At 63.4% G+C, this 17,299-nt stretch overlaps 3 protein-coding genes across 3 annotated transcripts; 1 reads left to right on the forward strand and 2 right to left on the reverse strand.

The window, feature by feature from the left end:
- Positions 1-1,198: 1,198 nt before the first annotated feature.
- ABHD16A (abhydrolase domain containing 16A, phospholipase) lies at positions 1,199-6,242 on the forward strand. Its single transcript, XM_062604537.1, has 20 exons — positions 1,199-1,377; positions 1,573-1,629; positions 1,816-1,882; positions 2,127-2,213; positions 2,295-2,380; positions 2,465-2,541; positions 2,623-2,727; positions 3,048-3,162; positions 3,423-3,524; positions 3,601-3,664; positions 4,059-4,108; positions 4,188-4,311; positions 4,468-4,572; positions 4,686-4,749; positions 4,830-4,886; positions 4,969-5,031; positions 5,122-5,198; positions 5,585-5,683; positions 5,886-5,932; positions 6,109-6,242. The coding sequence occupies exons 1-20, from the start codon at positions 1,264-1,266 to the stop codon at positions 6,190-6,192; spliced, it is 1,644 nt and encodes a 547-aa protein (XP_062460521.1). The 5' UTR covers positions 1,199-1,263; the 3' UTR covers positions 6,193-6,242.
- Positions 6,243-6,306: 64 nt separating this feature from the next.
- Positions 6,307-14,951, reverse strand: VARS1 (valyl-tRNA synthetase 1). The gene is made up of 27 exons (XM_062604536.1): positions 14,752-14,951; positions 14,539-14,617; positions 14,116-14,216; positions 13,911-14,038; positions 13,657-13,821; positions 13,362-13,443; positions 13,034-13,153; positions 12,849-12,957; positions 12,422-12,516; positions 11,819-11,909; positions 11,357-11,481; positions 11,165-11,268; positions 10,782-10,940; positions 10,312-10,402; positions 9,829-9,934; positions 9,632-9,702; positions 9,424-9,549; positions 9,234-9,338; positions 9,005-9,073; positions 8,847-8,925; positions 8,630-8,757; positions 8,366-8,521; positions 7,783-8,121; positions 7,568-7,679; positions 6,970-7,160; positions 6,716-6,865; positions 6,307-6,439 (listed from the first exon to the last, which is right to left on the reverse strand). Exons 1-27 carry the CDS (start codon positions 14,881-14,883, stop codon positions 6,371-6,373), a joined length of 3,282 nt encoding a protein of 1,093 aa, XP_062460520.1. The 5' UTR covers positions 14,884-14,951; the 3' UTR covers positions 6,307-6,370.
- Positions 14,952-14,969: 18 nt separating this feature from the next.
- LOC134156476 (elongation factor 1-gamma-like) lies at positions 14,970-16,996 on the reverse strand. The gene is made up of 3 exons (XM_062604539.1): positions 16,671-16,996; positions 15,608-15,751; positions 14,970-15,161 (listed from the first exon to the last, which is right to left on the reverse strand). The coding sequence occupies exons 1-3, from the start codon at positions 16,992-16,994 to the stop codon at positions 14,970-14,972; spliced, it is 660 nt and encodes a 219-aa protein (XP_062460523.1). The 5' UTR covers positions 16,995-16,996.
- Between the last annotated feature and the right edge of the window lie 303 nt (positions 16,997-17,299).

Consider the following 17,299-nt stretch of genomic DNA (forward strand, 5'->3'; position numbering starts at 1 on the left):
CTCAGCTGCATGACTGCCAGGAGAGGGCACGAAAGAGGTTGCACATAACTGGACTTCCAGGTGGGAAAGCGAATAGCAACAGCAATGCGGGTGGTATCGTTGCGGACCTCACAGTCTCTAGAAGAATCTCCGGTGCCCGCACTCGGCAGTCCTGCAGCAGAATGAGCAGAGCACGAATGTTTGGCCTCTGCTCCTACAGCCGAAGAGCCAGCACAGAAAGCTGGTGCTGGGCCTCTTCTGCAGGCAGTGAGCTCCGCAACTGAGACAACCTCTACGGAACTTGCAAACCCCCCCATCAACAGGCATGCGCTGAATCCCCTCCCTTGATTTGGAAACCCCCCTGACCCTAAACACACGATGCGAACCCACCCCCCAAGGAGCTCCTTGGACCCGTCTGAATGCACACACAGCCCCCAAACCCGCCCACCCGGAAACCGCCTTACCCCTCCCCCAGGGCCCCAAACACATAATAGGGACCTCCACGGGGATCCCCCCCAGAGACCTCCACAGCACCTGATGCAGCCCCTTAGGATGCCGTAAGACCTTCTTGGGACCCCGAGAGTACTCATAGGACACCTCCAGGCACCCCAAAGACAAACCAAAGCTCCCCTGGGAACCCCTCATTCCCCCATTTCCCCCCCCCCCCCGGGGGCGATGACGAGGACAACACAAGGCTGGCGAGCTGGACTGCGGTGGGCTCTCAAAAAGAGGTGAGTGTGCAATGAGCGTGCAACGAGTCTTCAGCGAGCGCGCACTGAGCCTGTAACGGGCGCGCAACGACGAGCAGCGGGGTCGGACCTGATTGAAGTCTCCGGCGCCACCCGCGGCCGGGGCGGGCACGCAACGTCGGACGTGATTGAGACCCCCGCGTTGGTTCCGCTGCGGCCGCCCCGCCCCGTGCACAGCGGGCGCCGCCTCTGCGAGCCTCGCCACGCCCCCGGCTCCTACTGCGGGCGAGTCTCCGCCCTGAGCTGCCCGCGCCCCGCGGCAGTCCCCGTTGCTCTCTCCTCGGTGCTGGGCATCCCCTACACAGAACACCACGCAGCGGTGCCTCCACCTCCCGTACAACACGCACCGCCACGCCGGGAACCTGCACTGAAAACGTTTTATATCCAAACGGTGCCCGATACACGCGTTGCTGGGGCCGTGATGGTGCCTCCCTCCCCGTTGCCATGGTTGTCGCTGTCCGCGCTCCCCCCCTTACCGGCCGCCGTAGCGCCACCGGAGGTCCCTCCCCTTCCTGCCGCCGCTCTCGCCGCCGCTATGGCGAAGCTGCTGAGCTGCGTCCTGGGCCCGCGGCTCTACCGCGTTCATCGGCCGCGGCCGGCCGGGGCCGGGGCGGAGGGACCCGGGGGCAGCGGCGGGGACCCGGCCTGGGTGCGTGGGACAGCGGCTGTGGCGGCGGGACGGGGGGGGGGGGGGCGGTGATGGCAGGGCGTTGTCATGGTGACGGCGGCAAAATGGCAGCAGGGCGGTGGGACCCCCCCCGGTAACCCCGTTCCCTCTCCCCAGTGACCGCGTTTCCCTCCCATGACCGTATTTCCCCGCCTATAACTACCTTCCCCCCCCCAGGACTCGTACTATCAGCCCCGGGGGCTGGAGAAGCACACGGACAGTGTCCTGGCGCTGGTGAGGTGGGGGGCCACGGGGACCCCCCCTTAAACTCCCCTTCCTAGTGCCCCCTATGGACCCTGTATGGATCCCAGATCCCTCCCCACCATTGCCGCCTTTACCCTCCTCAGTGGACCCCAGGACTCCAATGGGAGTCTCGGGGTCCCCCCCCACCGTGGGGTGACAGGAGCCCCTCCGCCCCAGGCCTCGGTGCTCTGGTCCATCTCCTATTATGCATCACCATTGGCTGTGTTCTACATGTACCGCAAAGGTGGGGCCAAGGGGGGGCCTGGGGGGGTCTATGGGGTGTCAGTGGGTCAGTGTGGGGTGTCCGTGGGGTGTCAGTGGGTCACTGTGGATCAGGGTGGGGTGTCCGTGGGGTGTCAGTGGGTCACTGTGGGTCAGGGTGGGGTGTCCATAGGTCACTCTATGGGTCTCACCTGTGTTTAAGCCCCATTGTGTGTTATGGGGGCTCGGGTGCTGCTCCATAGTGACCACCCCTTCCTCCCCCCCAGGGCTGCTGACAATGTCCCGTGTGATCCCAATGTCCCACTGCGCTGCCACCGTGGTGCTGCTCCTGGCAGGGGTGGCCTGTCTGCGAGGTGAGGCCTTTGCGGAGGGGGGCCGCCCCTTCCCCATGGGGGGGTCCCCAACACCCCCCATTTTTGTGTGCCTCCCCCCAGGCATTGGCCGCTGGAGCAACCCCCAGTACGTGGAGTTCATCTCGGTGTTGGAGGACAGTCACCGCCTGGGCACCCCTGAGGTCAAGGTGGGACCGGGACCCCCCATGGGTGATGAAGAGCCCCCCCGGGTCTGAGGGTGTCTCACCCCTTGTCCCCTCCTCCCCCCATAGCGCAAACTGGCCCATTACACTTTTGACTTCAGGAGCTGGCCCATTGACTTCCGCTGGGACAGCACCGGGGTCCCCTGGTGAGCCCAACCCCCCCCTCCGGACTCCCCCATCCCATTGGCACACCCCCAGCCCACTGACACCCCCCCCGCCATCCGCAGGGGAGGATCCCGGGATGTGCCACTGCTCCGGACCCCCCCCGGGCATCGCGGGGCCGCGCGAGGCTTCCTGGGGGCCCTGCGCAAGGTGCCCTGCAGGCTGGCCAGGTGGGCGGGGTCTCAGGTGGGCGGGGTCTCAGGTGGGCGGGGCTGGGGGTCTGCTCGCGCCCCCAAGGGGAGGGGTGGAGCTTCTGAACCCTGAGGCTCTGTCTGCCATTTGAGAGGGGGTGGAGCTTACAGTTGGCCACGCCCCCGAAGTAAAGGGGTGGGACTACTTCTACATGGCCACGCTCACAAAGGGTTGGGGCATCGGGCCACGCCCGCAGGGGATTGGTGGGGTGGAGGTTGTGGTCACGCCCCCAAGGGAAGGGGTAGCCTCACCTGACCCCGCCCCCTTTGGGCGTGGCGTGTCCTGTCCCCGCCCTCAGCCTGCTGCTGGCGCACACGCTGGGTCGGCGGATGCTGTTCCCGGGCTCGGTGCGGCTGCTGCAGAAGGCGCTGCTGCCCTCGCTGCTGCAGGGGCAGGCTCGGCTGGTGGAGGAGGTGAGAGCACAGACACCCCTGAACACCCCCAAACAGCCCTGAAAACCACCCTGAACCATTCTCCAAACGGCCCAAAACAGCCCTCAGCCAGCCTGAAACAGCCCCAAATTGCCCTGAAACTTCCTAAAATACTTTGAAACAGCCCAAAACACACCCAAAACTGCCCCTGAAACACCCCAAACCACCCTGAAACATCCCAAAACACACTGAGGCACCCCAAAATACCCCTAAAACACTCCTGAAACCCCCTACACCCACAGTGTGGGGGGCAGCGCGCAAAGCTCTTGGCCTGTGACGGCAATGAGATAGACACCATGTTCATCGACCGGCGCGACCGGCCTGGGCCCCACGGCAACACCCTGGTGAGGAGTCTCCGGGGCGCGGTGGGACACTGTAGGGTGCTCTTGGGCACTCTGACGCCCCCCTGTCTCCCCCCAGGTCATCTGCTGTGAAGGCAACGCCGGGTTCTACGAGGTCGGCTGCTTGTGTACCCCCCTGGAGGGTAGGGATGGACCCCCTCTGCCCCAAGGATGGATTCTCTGCCCTATAAATGAACTGCCTAGACCCATAAATGAACCCCCCTGCCCCACAGATGGACCCCCCAGGCCCACAGATGGGCCATGGACCCCCCCTGCCCCGCAGATGTGCTCCTCTCCACCCATGAAGAGACCCCTCAGCCCTACAGCCACCTGTAACCCAAAGGGGACCCCAAAGATGGGCTCCCTCCAGCTCCCACCCCCAGCCCCGCACACAACTCCCCCATTACTGCATGGGCTGGTCCCATGCAGGCAGGGATGAAACCATGTGGGGTTGGAGGGGGGGTGTCACCCCTTTATAGGGTCCCACTGCCCCCAGTGCACAGGGGTGACCCCCCTCTCTTTTTCCCCTCGCAACAGCTGGTTACTCCGTCCTGGGCTGGAATCATCCTGGCTTTGGAGGCAGCACCGTGAGTGTGTGTGTGGGGAAATCCTGTTTTGGGGTCGGTGGGGTGTTTTGGAGTGACCCCCCCGACTCCCCCTGCACAGGGGGTGCCGCTGCCGCAGAGCGAGGCCAATGCCATGGACGTGGTGGTTCGGTTTGCGCTGCAGGAGCTGCGCTTCCCCCCCCGCAGCATCGTGATCTACGCGTGGTCCATCGGCGGCTTCACCGGTACCGGCCGCTGGGGGGGCCATGGCGGGAGATGGGAGGCACCGTGGGTGCACTGGGGGGATATGGGAGGTAGTGGGTGTGCCCTGGGAGGCACTGGGGCTGCATTGGGGTGCCCTGGGGCTGTACTGGGTGTTAGTGGAGCACTGTTACCCGCAGCCACCTGGGCTGCAATGTCCTACCCAGAGCTCGGAGCGCTCGTGCTCGATGCCTCCTTCGACGACCTCGTGCCCCTGGCGCTGAAGGTGCTGCCGCGAAGCTGGGGTGAGACCTGACCCCAAAACACCCCAAACCAGCTCAAACCCCCTCCAAAACACCCATAAATCCCACAGAACACCCCAACTACACCCCAACCCCCCCCCCCCATGTCCCCCCAGGGGAGCTGGTGACTAGGACCGTGAGGGAGCATCTGAATCTCAACAATGCTGATCAGCTCTGCAGGTACTTTTTGGGATCCCTCCCCCTATATTTGGGGATCCCCCCAATGCCCCATAGACCCCCCCCATAGCCCCTCATTGCAGGTACCAGGGGCCGGTGCTGTTGGTGAGGAGGACACGGGACGAGATCATCACCACAACGTGAGTCCGTTTTGGTGGACGGGGCCTGATGGAGATGGGGGGATCCCTGTGACCCTCTTCATGTCCCATTTTCCCCCCACAGGGTCCCCGATGACATTGCATCCAATAGGGGCAATGATCTCCTGCTGAAGCTGCTGCAGCACCGGTGGGGATGGGGGTCCATGGGGGCGTTTGGGGGTCAGTATGGGGTTTGGGGAAGTCCATGAGGGCATCTGACCCCTGTCGCCCCCCACAGGTACCCCAAGATCATGGCAGATGAGGGGACCCGGATTGTGCGGGAATGGCTGGAAACAGCAACACCAGCGGAGGAGAGTGAGGGACTCCATAGACCCCATTAAGCCCTACAGCCCCCCATAGACGCCCCATAACACCCATAGACCCCATAGACATCCCATAGACCCCCAGACCCCACAGAAACCTATAGACAACCCATAGACCCCCAGACCCCATAGAACTCCATAGACACCCCATAACATCCATAGACCTCTCATATAGACCCCATAGGCACAGATAGTTCCCCATAGCCACTCCATAGATCCCCCCGCCATAGCCCCCATAGACTCCATAAACTACCCATAATCCCTACAGACCCACACAGATCTCATAGACCCCCTAGACCCCAATAGCTCCCCATAGACACCCTATACCCGACATGGGGTCAGGGTGATGGGGCAGGTCACGTGACCGGTCACATGCAGGGGCGTTGGCACAGAGGTGCCCAGTGGACGAGCGCTGGTGCCACGCGGTGCTCGAGGCCTTCGCCGGGGACCGGGACCCCCCCTTCCCATGGAGCCTGGGTGAGCCAATGGGGAGCCGGGGCTCTGGGGACAGCCAATGGGGAGTCAGGGATCAAGAGAACACCCAATGGGGACACAGGGATCCGGGGCCAGCCAATGGGGAGTCAGGGCTCTGGGGAGAGCCAGTGTAGAGAGAGCAGCCATTGGGGGGTGCTGAGTCCAGCGCTGGCCCCTCCCCTTTTAACCCCCTTGCTCCCCCCAGGGGAGGATCTGTCGGTGGAGGAGCGGCAGCAGCTGGCGCTGTTCCTGGTGAGGGGGCGGGGCTGAGGGAGGAGGGGCACATGGGGGAGGGGCTTCCGAAGGGGATGTGGGGTAGAGGTGGGGCTTGGGGGAAAGGGTTTGGGGGGCGGGGCGGGGGGTGTTGGGGCGGGGCGGGCGGGAATAGGCACCCACCGCCCCTCCCCCCGATTGCCCCTCCCCCGCAGGCGCAGAAGCATCTCCAGAATTTCGAGGCCTCGCACTGCACCCCCCTCCCCCCCCAGGCCTTCCGCCTGCCCTGGACTCTCTGACCTCTGACCTCTTCCCCACCTTCCGGGACCCCTGCCCCCACCATTCACCCCGCCCCTCCCCCACCCTCCCCACCCGTGCCCCTCCCTCCCCCAAATCCTTCATTAAAAACGAGGTTTTTGTTCCCAGCGTTTAATGGAGAGGGGAGGGGAGGGATTTGGAAGGGGTCGGGGGGGGGGGTCACAGCATCTTCCTCATCAGCTCCTCAGCTTCCAGAACCTTCTGCAGCTCTGCCTCCACTTGTGCCAACTGGGGGGGGGGGGGGGGGGAGAACATGGGGATGGGTCCCCCCCAAACCCCACCGATCCCCCTCAAACCCCTCTATGACCCTCCCAGGACACCCCCAACCCCCCCCAGGACCCCAAATTCCCCCCCTCGGTATACCCCTATTACACCCCTCCTGACCCCTCCGGCTGAGAACCCCCCCAGGACCTCCTGAAACCCCCTTTGAACCCCCCCAGCATCCCCCCCCAAAGCCCCCTTACGAACCCCAGGCCCAGGACCCCAACCCCCCCATGGCCTCACCTTGGCAGCATCAGCCTCCTGCACGCTGGGGGGCACCTTGTCCACATACCCTGCCCCCCCCCGGCGCTCCCGCAGCCGCTCCATGCTCCGGGCCAGCTCCTGCCTCCGCACCCCCAGCCTTGCCAGCTCCTTGGGAGCATCGACTAGGCCCTGGGGAGGGCGGGGGGGACCCCGAAATGATGTCATCAATGGGGGTTACCCCATAGTGACATCACCATGGGAGAGTACTCTATAATGATGGCATGGGGCCTCACCTTGAGCAGCAGGTGGACGGAGCAGTGCTCGGAGGCGACGGCCACTGCACAGCCGGGTGGGGGGGTCTCGGGGGTGTCCCCCCCTGCCCCCCCCAGGACGTGCACGGCCCCCACCCCCCCCAGCACCCGGATGTGGGGGCTGCAGTGCCCCGCGAGTGCCACCCAGGAGGGGTCTGGGACCTGCAGGAAGCCTGGGTGGGGGCAAAGGGGTAAATGCAACCCACGGAGCCCATAGACACATGCAGAGACCCCATAAACATGTAGAGACCCCATAGACCTCCACAGACCCCATAGACACCCATAGAGACCCCACGGACCCCATAAACACCCATAGAGACCCCACGGACCCCATAAACACCAATAGAGACCCCACGGACCCCATAAACACCAATAGAGACCCCACAGACCCCATAAACACCCATAGAGCCCCCACAGACCCCATAGATACCCTTAGACCCCATAGACACACAGACCCATAGACACACACAGACACCCCTCCGTGGACCCCCATAGACACCTAAAGCCACATATATACAACCCCATACACCCCCACAGACCCCATTAAACCCCCATTAGACCCCGTAAGACCCCTCCTTACATGGTGGACGGCCACGGGTGATGCCGTGGGTGCTGCGGAGGCTGCGCAGGGCATGCACGATGCTGAGCGTGAACTCCATGGCGGCCTCGGCCTCCTCATCCTGCCAACAGTACTGGGGGGGGCACAAATGGGGGGGTCAGACACCCCAGTGACACCCATTGCCCACAGACACCCCTCACTGCCACCCCCCCCATTGCCCTCCACTGCCCCATTACCTGTCGGGGCTCGGGGAAAGGGCAGACGCAGATGCTGGGGGCCAGGGGGGGCGCGGGGGACGCAGGGGGGGGCAGCCGCTGCCACAGCTCCTCGCTCAGGAAGGGCATGAAGGGGGCAAGGAGCCGGAGCCCCGCGTCCAGGCACGTGTGGAGAGTGTCTCGCACCGCGAGCGCCGCGGCCTCCGCGTCCACTGCATCCACTGCGTCCACTGCATCCACTGCGTCCACTGCATCCCCCTCTGTGGCCCCATCAGCATCTATGGGGGGGTCATCAGGGTCCCCCCCACCCGCGGGGTCCGAGGCAGCGGCTGCTCGAGCCAGAACCGGCTTCACGCACTCCTGAATGATGGAGAGAGATGGAGATTGCATGGACCCACATCCCATAACCCATATCCGATACCCAATACCCACATCCATTACCCCATATACCACACCCCATATCCCATATACAATACCCCACATCCCATACCCCATATACCCCATATCCCATACACCCCATATCCCATACTCCATATCCCATATACCTTATATCCCGTACCCCATACACCCCATATACCCCACACCTTGCAGCCCCATCCCATACCAGGTACACGTCGCAGAGCTCGTACACCCAGAACCGATGCACTGCCGTGGTGGCTCCAGGAAAGTCAAACTCCTCCATCGCAGTGCCCACGGCCCACACGGTGCGGCTCAGGCGGCTCCGGACCCACCGCTCAGCCAGACCCGGCTGGCCCCGCACCTGCCCCACACATGGGGGAAAGACCCACAAGTGAGGATCAGAGCCATAACTCGGGTCCCCAGTGGTACAAATGGAGTCCCAGCCCCTCAAGTGCCCCTTTCCCCATACCTGGAGGTCAGGGGGGGGGTGGTAGCTGCCCCCCAGCGCCTGCAGCACGAACCGTGCCCCGTTCCACACCTTGTTACAGAAGTGCCGGTACCCGAGAACCCGCATCACATCCAGGTTGATGTCCCGGCCTGGGAATATGGGGTATGGGATATGGGGTATGAGATACGGGATACAGGGTATGAGATATGGGACATGGGGTATGGGACATGGATCCTACCCTGGGCTGTGTAAGCACACAGAGCAAAGCGCAGCGCGTCCGTCCCACACTCTGGAATCCCATTGGGGAAGTCACGTTTCTGCAGGGGGTTCCCATAGGAAGGGGTCACAATAGACCCCCCATCACTCTCCCTCCCAGCCCCACAAGTGCCCCCCTACCTGCCCCTCCCGCGCCCGCTGCAGCTCCGCAGGCTCCAGGTTGCTGTTCTCCAACTGCTCATGCAGCCCCTGCAGGGGACACAGGACACTGGTGGGGACCCCCATACACCCCCAGAGACCCCCATAGACACCCCATAGACACTCCATGAACTGCCCACAGACCCCCAAGAGACCTCCCGATAGATACCCCCATAGACCCCCCACAGACTCCCCATAGTCCCCCCCACACCTGCAGGGAGATCCCATGGATCACATCCAGGGGGTCGATGACGTTCCCGAGGGATTTGCTCATCTTCCTCCCGTGTGCATCCCGCACGATGGCATGGAGGTAAACCTGGAACAGGGATGGGGATGGGATAATGGGGTCTGGTGTGTTTCAGGATGGTTTCGGGGTGGTTTTGGGGTGGTTTTGGCCACACCTCACGGAACGGCAGCCGTCCAGTCAGCGCCAGCCCCAGCATCACCATCCGCGCCACCCAGAAGAAGAGGATGTCGTGTCCCGTCTCCAGCAGCGTTCCTGGGTAGAACACGTCCAGGTCCTCGCTCTGTGGGTGGAAACAAGGGTCAGGGACCCAAAACACCCAAAAACACCCCAAAAAGGCCCCACCCCCCCCCATTGCTGCTCACTGGTTCAGGCCACCCGAAGATGGAGAACGGGAAGAGGCCGGAGGAGAACCAAGTGTCCAGAACGTCCTCATCTGCAGTGGGGGTACAGGTTATGGGAAGTAACACAGACCCACCTGCTGCCCCATTGCCCTCATTGCCCTCCCTTGCCCCCAGTGCCCCCATTACCCCCATTGCCCCCCATTACCCCCCATTCTGACCCTGCCGCAAGGTCACTTTCTCTGGGGCCACCCTGAAGCGTTTCGCTGCCTTCTCTCGAGCCTCATCCTCGGTTCTGCCGCTGACCCAGAACTTCCCTTCCCCGTCCTGCAGAGACCCATAAAGTGACCCATAATGCCCCATAGAGCCCCACAGAAACACACAGAAACACAGAGCCCCGTAGAGACACACAGCGGGACCCATAGAGTGACCTATGAACCCATCGATGGACCAACAGATGACCCCCAGCATCAGTCCCCTCCATGCTTCCAGCCCCAGAGCAAAGGGTCCCATCTCTCCCCTCCAGTCCCCTGATCCACTGCAGCCCCCAACAGGACCCCCTCCAGCTCCATAGCACCCCCCATACCCCTAGCACCACCCAGTCCCTCTCCAGCCCCACCCATAGAGCCCCCCAGCCCCATAGAAACCCACAGAAGCCCCAAAACACCCCCCCCAACCCCATAGCACCCCAGCCCCACACTGACCTTGCCAGGGGGGATGCTGGGGTCGTCGACGGTGACGAAGTAGGCGGGGATGCGATGGCCCCACCAGAGCTGGCGGGAGATGCACCAGTCCCTGCGGGGGGGGGACGTTGGGGGCAGCCCCACGGTGGGGGGGGCACTATGGGTTCCTCATAGGGCTGTGGGCAGGGCCTTCCCCCCCAAAGCAGTATGGGGCAGGTTCACTTTGGCTCTATGGCTCAGTTCTATGGGTCAGTGCTATGGGCCAGCAATATGGGTCACTATCAGTCAGGTCTATGGCTCAGCTCTATGGGCTGCCAAGGATCAGGACTATGGGTCATGCTATGGGTCACACTATGGGTCACACTGTGGGCTGGGTGTGGCTTGTGCTATGGATCACGCTAAGGGTTGGGCTACGGGTTGGGCGCGGGTGAGGGCTATGGCTCACGCTATGGGTCACTGTGGGTGTCTATGGGTCGCAGTGGGGCACTCACCGGATGTTGTCCATCCACTGCAGCCAGGTGCGGGTGTGCGCGGGGGGGCGCAGGCGGAGCTCCCCTCCCCGCACGACGGCCGCGGCCGCCGCAGCCAGAGCGGAGCAGCGCAGGAACCACTGCGGGCGCAGCACCGGCTCCAGCACGTCCCGGGACCGGCTGGGGGCAGAGACCCATTGACACCACATAGGGACCCCGTAGAGACCCCATAGAGACCCATAGGGACCCACTGACACCCCATAGAGACCCAAAGGGACCCCATAGAGACCCCACAGAGAACCATAGAAACCCATAGGGACCCCATAGAGACCCACAGAGACCCCATAGAGACCCCATAAAGACCCATGGGGACCCCATACATCCCACAGACCCCCTGCACCCACCTGCAGATAGGGACCACCATGGGGTTCTCAGTGACCCCCCGGAACAGCCCCAGCTCCTTCAGCGCCTCCATCACCGCGGTGCGGGCCTGGAAACGTGGCATCCCCTGTGGGGACACAGAGCCCCATGGAGACCCATAGAGCCCACAGAGCCCCATAGAGCCCCATAGCACCCCCTGGGGTGCCCCCACGCACCAGGAAGGGGGGGGGCACATCCTGCAGCCGCCCCTCATCGTCCAGAATGCAGGGAGAGGGCAGGTGATGCCGCTGCCCCACCTCGAAGTCAGTGGCATCATGTCCAGGGGTGACCTTGACCGCGCCTGGGTGGGAGATGAGGCCCCACATAGAGCCCCATAGAGCCCCCATAGAGCCCCACAGAGCCCCATAGACCTCCATAGATCCCCCCATAGAGCCCCACAGAGACCCATAGACCTCCACAGACCCCCCATGAAGCCCCAGAGAGCGCCACAGAGACCCATAGACCTCCACAGACCCCCCATAGAGCCCCATAGACCTCCACAGACCCCCCATAGAGCCCCATAGACCTCCATAGAAACCCCATAGAGCCCCACAGACCACCATAGCCCCCCCCATAGAGCCCCATAGACCTCCATAGAACCCCCCATAGAGCCCCACAGACCACCATAGACCCCTCACCAGTGCCGAACTGGGGGTCCACGAAGGGGTCGTGCAGCACCGGGAGTCTCTGGCCCGTGAATGGGTGAAGGACATAACGGCCACGGAGGTGCTGGGGAGGGACGGGGAGGGCGGGGCTTGTCTCGACATGGCCACGCCCACTCCATAGACACAAACCCCGCCCCCTATGGATGAAGCTATGTCCCCATTGCCTAAAGTCATGCCCCCATTAGCTGAAGTCACGCAGCCATTGGCTGAAGTCATGCCCCCACTGGCTGAAGTCACGCAGCCATTGGCTGAAGCCATGCCCCCATTAGCTGAAGTCACGCAGCCATTGGCTGAAGCCATGCCCCCATTAGCTGAAGTCACGCAGCCATTGGCTGAAGCCATGCCCCCATTAGCTGAAGTCACGCAGCCATTGGCTGAAGCTATGCCCCCACTGGCTGAAGTCATGCAGCCATTGGCTGAAGCTATGCCCCACTGGCTGAAGGCACGCAGCCATTGGCTGAAGCTATGCCCCACTGGCTGAAGTCACGCAGCCATTGGCTGAAGGTATGCCCCCATTAGCTGAAGTCACGCAGCCATTGGCTGAAGCCCCCCCCCCGCCTAAGCCCCGCCCCTCACCGTGTACCGCGGGTCCTCGGGGTGCACGGCCACCGCCACGTCCCCCAGCATCGTCTCCAGCCGCGTGGTTGCCACCACCAGCTCCTGCCCCTCCCCTGCGGGGCCAGACCCACACATCAGGCGCTATGGGGCAGCCCCACTGCTGCCCCCCTCCATGTGCTTCTCAGCCCCTATGGGGCCTACCCCACAGATCCCCCCCCCCCCCAATGGTTCTCCCCCCCATAGATACCCCACCCCCTCCATGGGTCCTCCAACCCCTTTGGGTCACCCACCCATAGACAGCCCCCTATAAGTCCTCCACCCCCTATGGGTCTCCCCACACGTACATCCCCCCATGGGTCCTGCATCTCCTACGTGTCCCACCCCATAGATACCCCACCCCTTATGGGTCCCCCCCACAGAGACCCCCCTATGGGTCCCCTCTCACCGCTGCCCTCCAGGGGGTAGGCGAAGGCCACCAGGACCCCGAACTCAACTGGCTCCTCATAGCCTGGAACCCGCAGCAGCGTCCGGCCCGAGAGCTCCCGCTTCTCCACCTATGGACCCCATAGGGACCCATAGGGACTCACAGAGACCCACAGAGACCCACGGGCCCCATAGCCCCTATGTTACCTCTATATCAGATATAGCTGAGCGCAGGGCACAGCTCCAATGCACCATCCGGGTGCTGCGATAGATCAGGCCCTGCTCGTGGAGCCGCACAAAGGCCTCACACACGGCGCGGCTCATCTTCTGTGGGGCACAGGGGTCAGGCACAGCGCCCCATAGACAACCATAAACACCCACACAGACCCCCACAGACCCCCCAGAGAGCCCCTCATAGACACCCCACAGACCCCGTCAGCCCCACAGACCCCGTCCCCAGATGCACAGATCCATCCCCCAGCCCCATAGACCCACATGGACCACAGAGACCCCCCAGCCCCATAGATCTCCTCACAGGGTCCATGGTGAAACAGGCCCGGTCCCAGTCCATGGAGGCCCCCAACTGCCGGAGCTGCTGATAGATGCGGTCACCCTTCCTGCGAGAGATGGCAGCCATGGGGTGGTTGTGGGGCTGGGGGCACTACGGGGCTGGGGGTGGCTGTAGGGCACCATAAGTACTGGCCACAGGGCAGCCATGGGGCAGTGCTACGGGGCACGCTATGGGCACACCATGGGTCAGTGCTACGGGTCAGACCATGGGTTGCTGTAGGGCAGCAATGCGTCTCTACGGGTCGCTGTGGGTCACTCACTCTTGCTTCCAGGCCCACACCTCCTGCAGGAAGCGCTCGCGGCCGAGCTGGTGGCGCGTGAGGCCCCGCGTGCGCCAGAGCCGCCGCTCCACAACCACCTGCGTGGCGATGCCGGCGTGGTCGCAGCCCGGGTTCCAGAGCGTCGTCAGCCCCCGCATGCGCTGCCTGCGGGGAGAGAGAGGCACGCGTGGGGCGGGCGCTGTGGGTCCCTACGGGTCCTGCTGTGGGGCTCTGCGGGGCGCTACGGGGCTCACCACCGCGCGAGGCTGTCCTGGATGGCGCTGGTGAGCGCGTGGCCCAGGTGCAGGGCTCCGGTGACGTTGGGGGGGGGGACGCACATCATGAACACCCCCCGCGGGTTGGGCTCCGAGACGCGGCTCCGCTGCGGCACAGGGACCCTCGCACCAGGGCCCGCGTGAGGACCCCTCCCCCCCCGGCACGGGGCCCCCGCGGGCTCACCCCGTACTCCGGCTTGAAGAAGCCCTCCTGCTCCCACCAGCTGTACCAGGCGGCCTCCACGTAGCGCGGGCTGTAGGAGGGGGGCAGCGGCACCGACACATCTGTGGGGACAGGGGGTATGGGGTGTGGGGTATGGGGTGTGGGGTGTGGGGTGTGGGGTGTGGGGTGTGGGGTATGGGGTGTGGGGTGTGGGGTGTGGGGTGTGGGATATGGGATATGGGATATGGGGTATGGGGTGTGGGATATGGGGTGTGGGGTATGGGATACGGGGTGTGGGATATGGGGTGTGAAATATGGAGTGTGGGATATGAGATATGAAGTATGGAATATGGGATATGGGGTATGGATTATGGGATACGGGGTGTGGGATATGGGATATGAGGTATGGAATATGGGGTGTGGGACATGGGTGCTACCCTTCACCTTTCTTCTGCCCCGGAGGGGTCTCCAAGTCATAGGTCACTACCCCAGGGGGGCGGCGCTGCCGGCGGGAGGGCGGAGCCTGTGGAGACCACGTGACTTGTGAGACCCACATGGATCCTCAGAGACCCATAGGGACCCATAGAGACACAGAGACCTGCCACGGGTCAGCCCCTCTATGGGTCTCTATGGGTCGCTCTATGGGTCTCCCCTCACCTGCTGCTCCCGGATCTTGTCCTGTTTCTGTTGGAATTTCTCCAGTTTCTCCCGTTTTTTCGCCTCCTTCTTCAGCTGCGCCGCGCTCTTGGCTGGGGCAGGAGCAGCCTGACCCACAGCAGCCTGCCCCATAGCAGGCTGACCTATATCATCCTGTTCCACAGCATCCTGCCCCACAGGGTCCAGCTCCAGGGTCCCCAGGTCCACTGTGGAAACAACTAAGTTGCATCTCCAGCCCAATTCCCCCCCAGCCCCACACCCACCCCATGGCACTCACGCTGTGGGGCAGAGGCCTCATCCCCACACAGCCCCACATCTCCCAGCACTTCACGGAACTGGGGCAGCCGCACACAGGTCTTGAACCAGCGACTGACGCTGGGGACAGTGGCAACGGTGGCGGCATCCAGGACCTTGGACAGAAACATGGATGTGGGTATGGGATATGGGGTATAGCATATAGGATGCAAGGATATGGGATATGGGGAATGGGATACAGGGATATGGGATACAGGGGTATGGGGTATGGGATAGGAGGTATGGGATAGGGTGTATGGGATATGTGAAATGGGATATAGGCTATGGGATACAAGGATATAGGATATGGGATATGGCATACAGAATATGGGATACAGGAATATGGGATATGAGGTATGGGATATAGAATATGGGATATGTGATATGGGATACAGAGACATAGGATATGAGGTATATAATATGGGATACAGGGATATGGGATATGAGATAGGGGATATAGAATATGGGATATGTGATATGGGATACAGGGATACAGGATATGGGTATGGGGTATATAATATGGGATACAGGGATGTGGGACATGGGGCCTGGGGTCACTCACGCGCTGGCAGGGCCCCAGCAGGGCGCAGGTCACGGTCACATCGGCCAAGGTGACCCCATCGCCCACCAGGAACGTGCGGTCCCGGAGGTGGGAATCGAGGGCCCGGAGAGCGCGGAGCAGCTCCTGGTGCGCCCGTGCCCGGGCCTGCAGGGACAAAGACACGGAGCCCCATAGAGACCCCACAGAATCCCATAGCACCCCACAGAGGCCCCAAAGAGACCCCATAGAGACCCATAGAGATCCTACAGCGCCCCATAGAGACCCTATAGCGCCCCATAGAGATCCTACAGTGCCCCATAGAGACCCCATAGTGCCCATAGAGACCCTACAGCGCCCCATAGAGATCCTACAGTGCCCCATAGAGACCCCATAGTGCCCATAGAGACCCTACAGTGCCCCATAGAGACCCTATAGCGCCCGAGACCCTACAGTGCCCCATAGAGACCCTATAGCGCCCGATCGAGACCCTATAGTGCCCCATAGAGATCCTACAGTGCCCCATAGAGACCCCATAGTGCCCATAGAGACCCCAGAGCTCCCCATAGAGACCCTATAGCGCCCGACAGAGACCCGACAGCGCCCCATAGAGACCCTATAGCACCCGACAGAGACCCCATAGTGCCCATAGAGACCCCAGAGCTCCCCATAGAGACCCTATAGCGCCCGACAGAGACCCTATAGTGCCCCATAGAGACCCCAGAGCTCCCCATAGAGACCCTATAACGCCCCCCAGAGACTGACAGACCCCATAGACACCCCACAGCCCCCTCACAGACCCCCACAGACCCCCCATATCCCCAGAGTCCCCCACAGAGACCCTATAGTGCCCCAGAGAGACCCCATAGTGCCCATAGAGACCCTACAGCGCCCCATAGAGACCCTATAGCGCCCGATAGAGACCCCATAGTGCCCATAGAGACCCCAGAGCTCCCCATAGAGACCCTATAACGCCCCCCAGAGACTGACAGACCCCATAGACACCCCACAGCCCCCTCACAGACCCCCCATATCCCCACAGCCCCCCACAGAGACCCACAGACCCCCCCCGGCCCCTCGCCGTTACCTGCGCGCTCCCCCCCGCCGCGATGGTCGCGGCCGGCGCGATCTCTCGCTCGGCGAAGCTCACCCATTGGCGGACGAGCGCGCGCGGGGCGGGGCCGCTGCCCCCGAGCAGCGCCGGGGGGCTCAGGAAGAGCGCGGCGGGGCCCGGCCCGCGCAACAGCGCCCCCTGCGGGGTGCGCAGCGCAGGCCCCGCCCCGGAGCGCACCACGCGCAGCGCGGGGGGGGGCGGCCCCGCAAAGCGAGCCGCGATCAGCACCCGGCGAGAGCCCGCGTCCGCGGGGGGGGGAGGCAGCAGCAGCAGCGCGGGGGGGGCCGGCGGGGACATCGCTGGGGGAGGGGGGGAAGGGTTAATGGGGGGTACTTGTGGGGCTGGAGGGGTTAAGGGGGGTACGGCGGTACTTGTGGGGCTGGGGGGGTTAAGGGGGGTACGGGGGTACTTGTGGGGCTGGAGGGGTTAAGGGGGGGTATGGCGGTACTTGTGGGGCTGGAGGGGTTAAGGGGGGGGTATGGCGGTACTTGTGGGGCTGGGGGGGTTAAGGGGGGGGTATGGCGGTACTTGTGGGGCTGGGGGGGGTTAATGGGGAGTATGGGGTACTTGTGGGGCTGGGGGTACTTATGGGGCTGAGGGTT

This window comes from Pezoporus occidentalis, unplaced genomic scaffold (genome assembly GCF_034315485.1).
Source record: "Pezoporus occidentalis ecotype Australia unplaced genomic scaffold, CSIRO_AGI_Poc_V1 ctg864, whole genome shotgun sequence".
Taxonomy (NCBI): domain Eukaryota; kingdom Metazoa; phylum Chordata; class Aves; order Psittaciformes; family Psittacidae; genus Pezoporus; species Pezoporus occidentalis.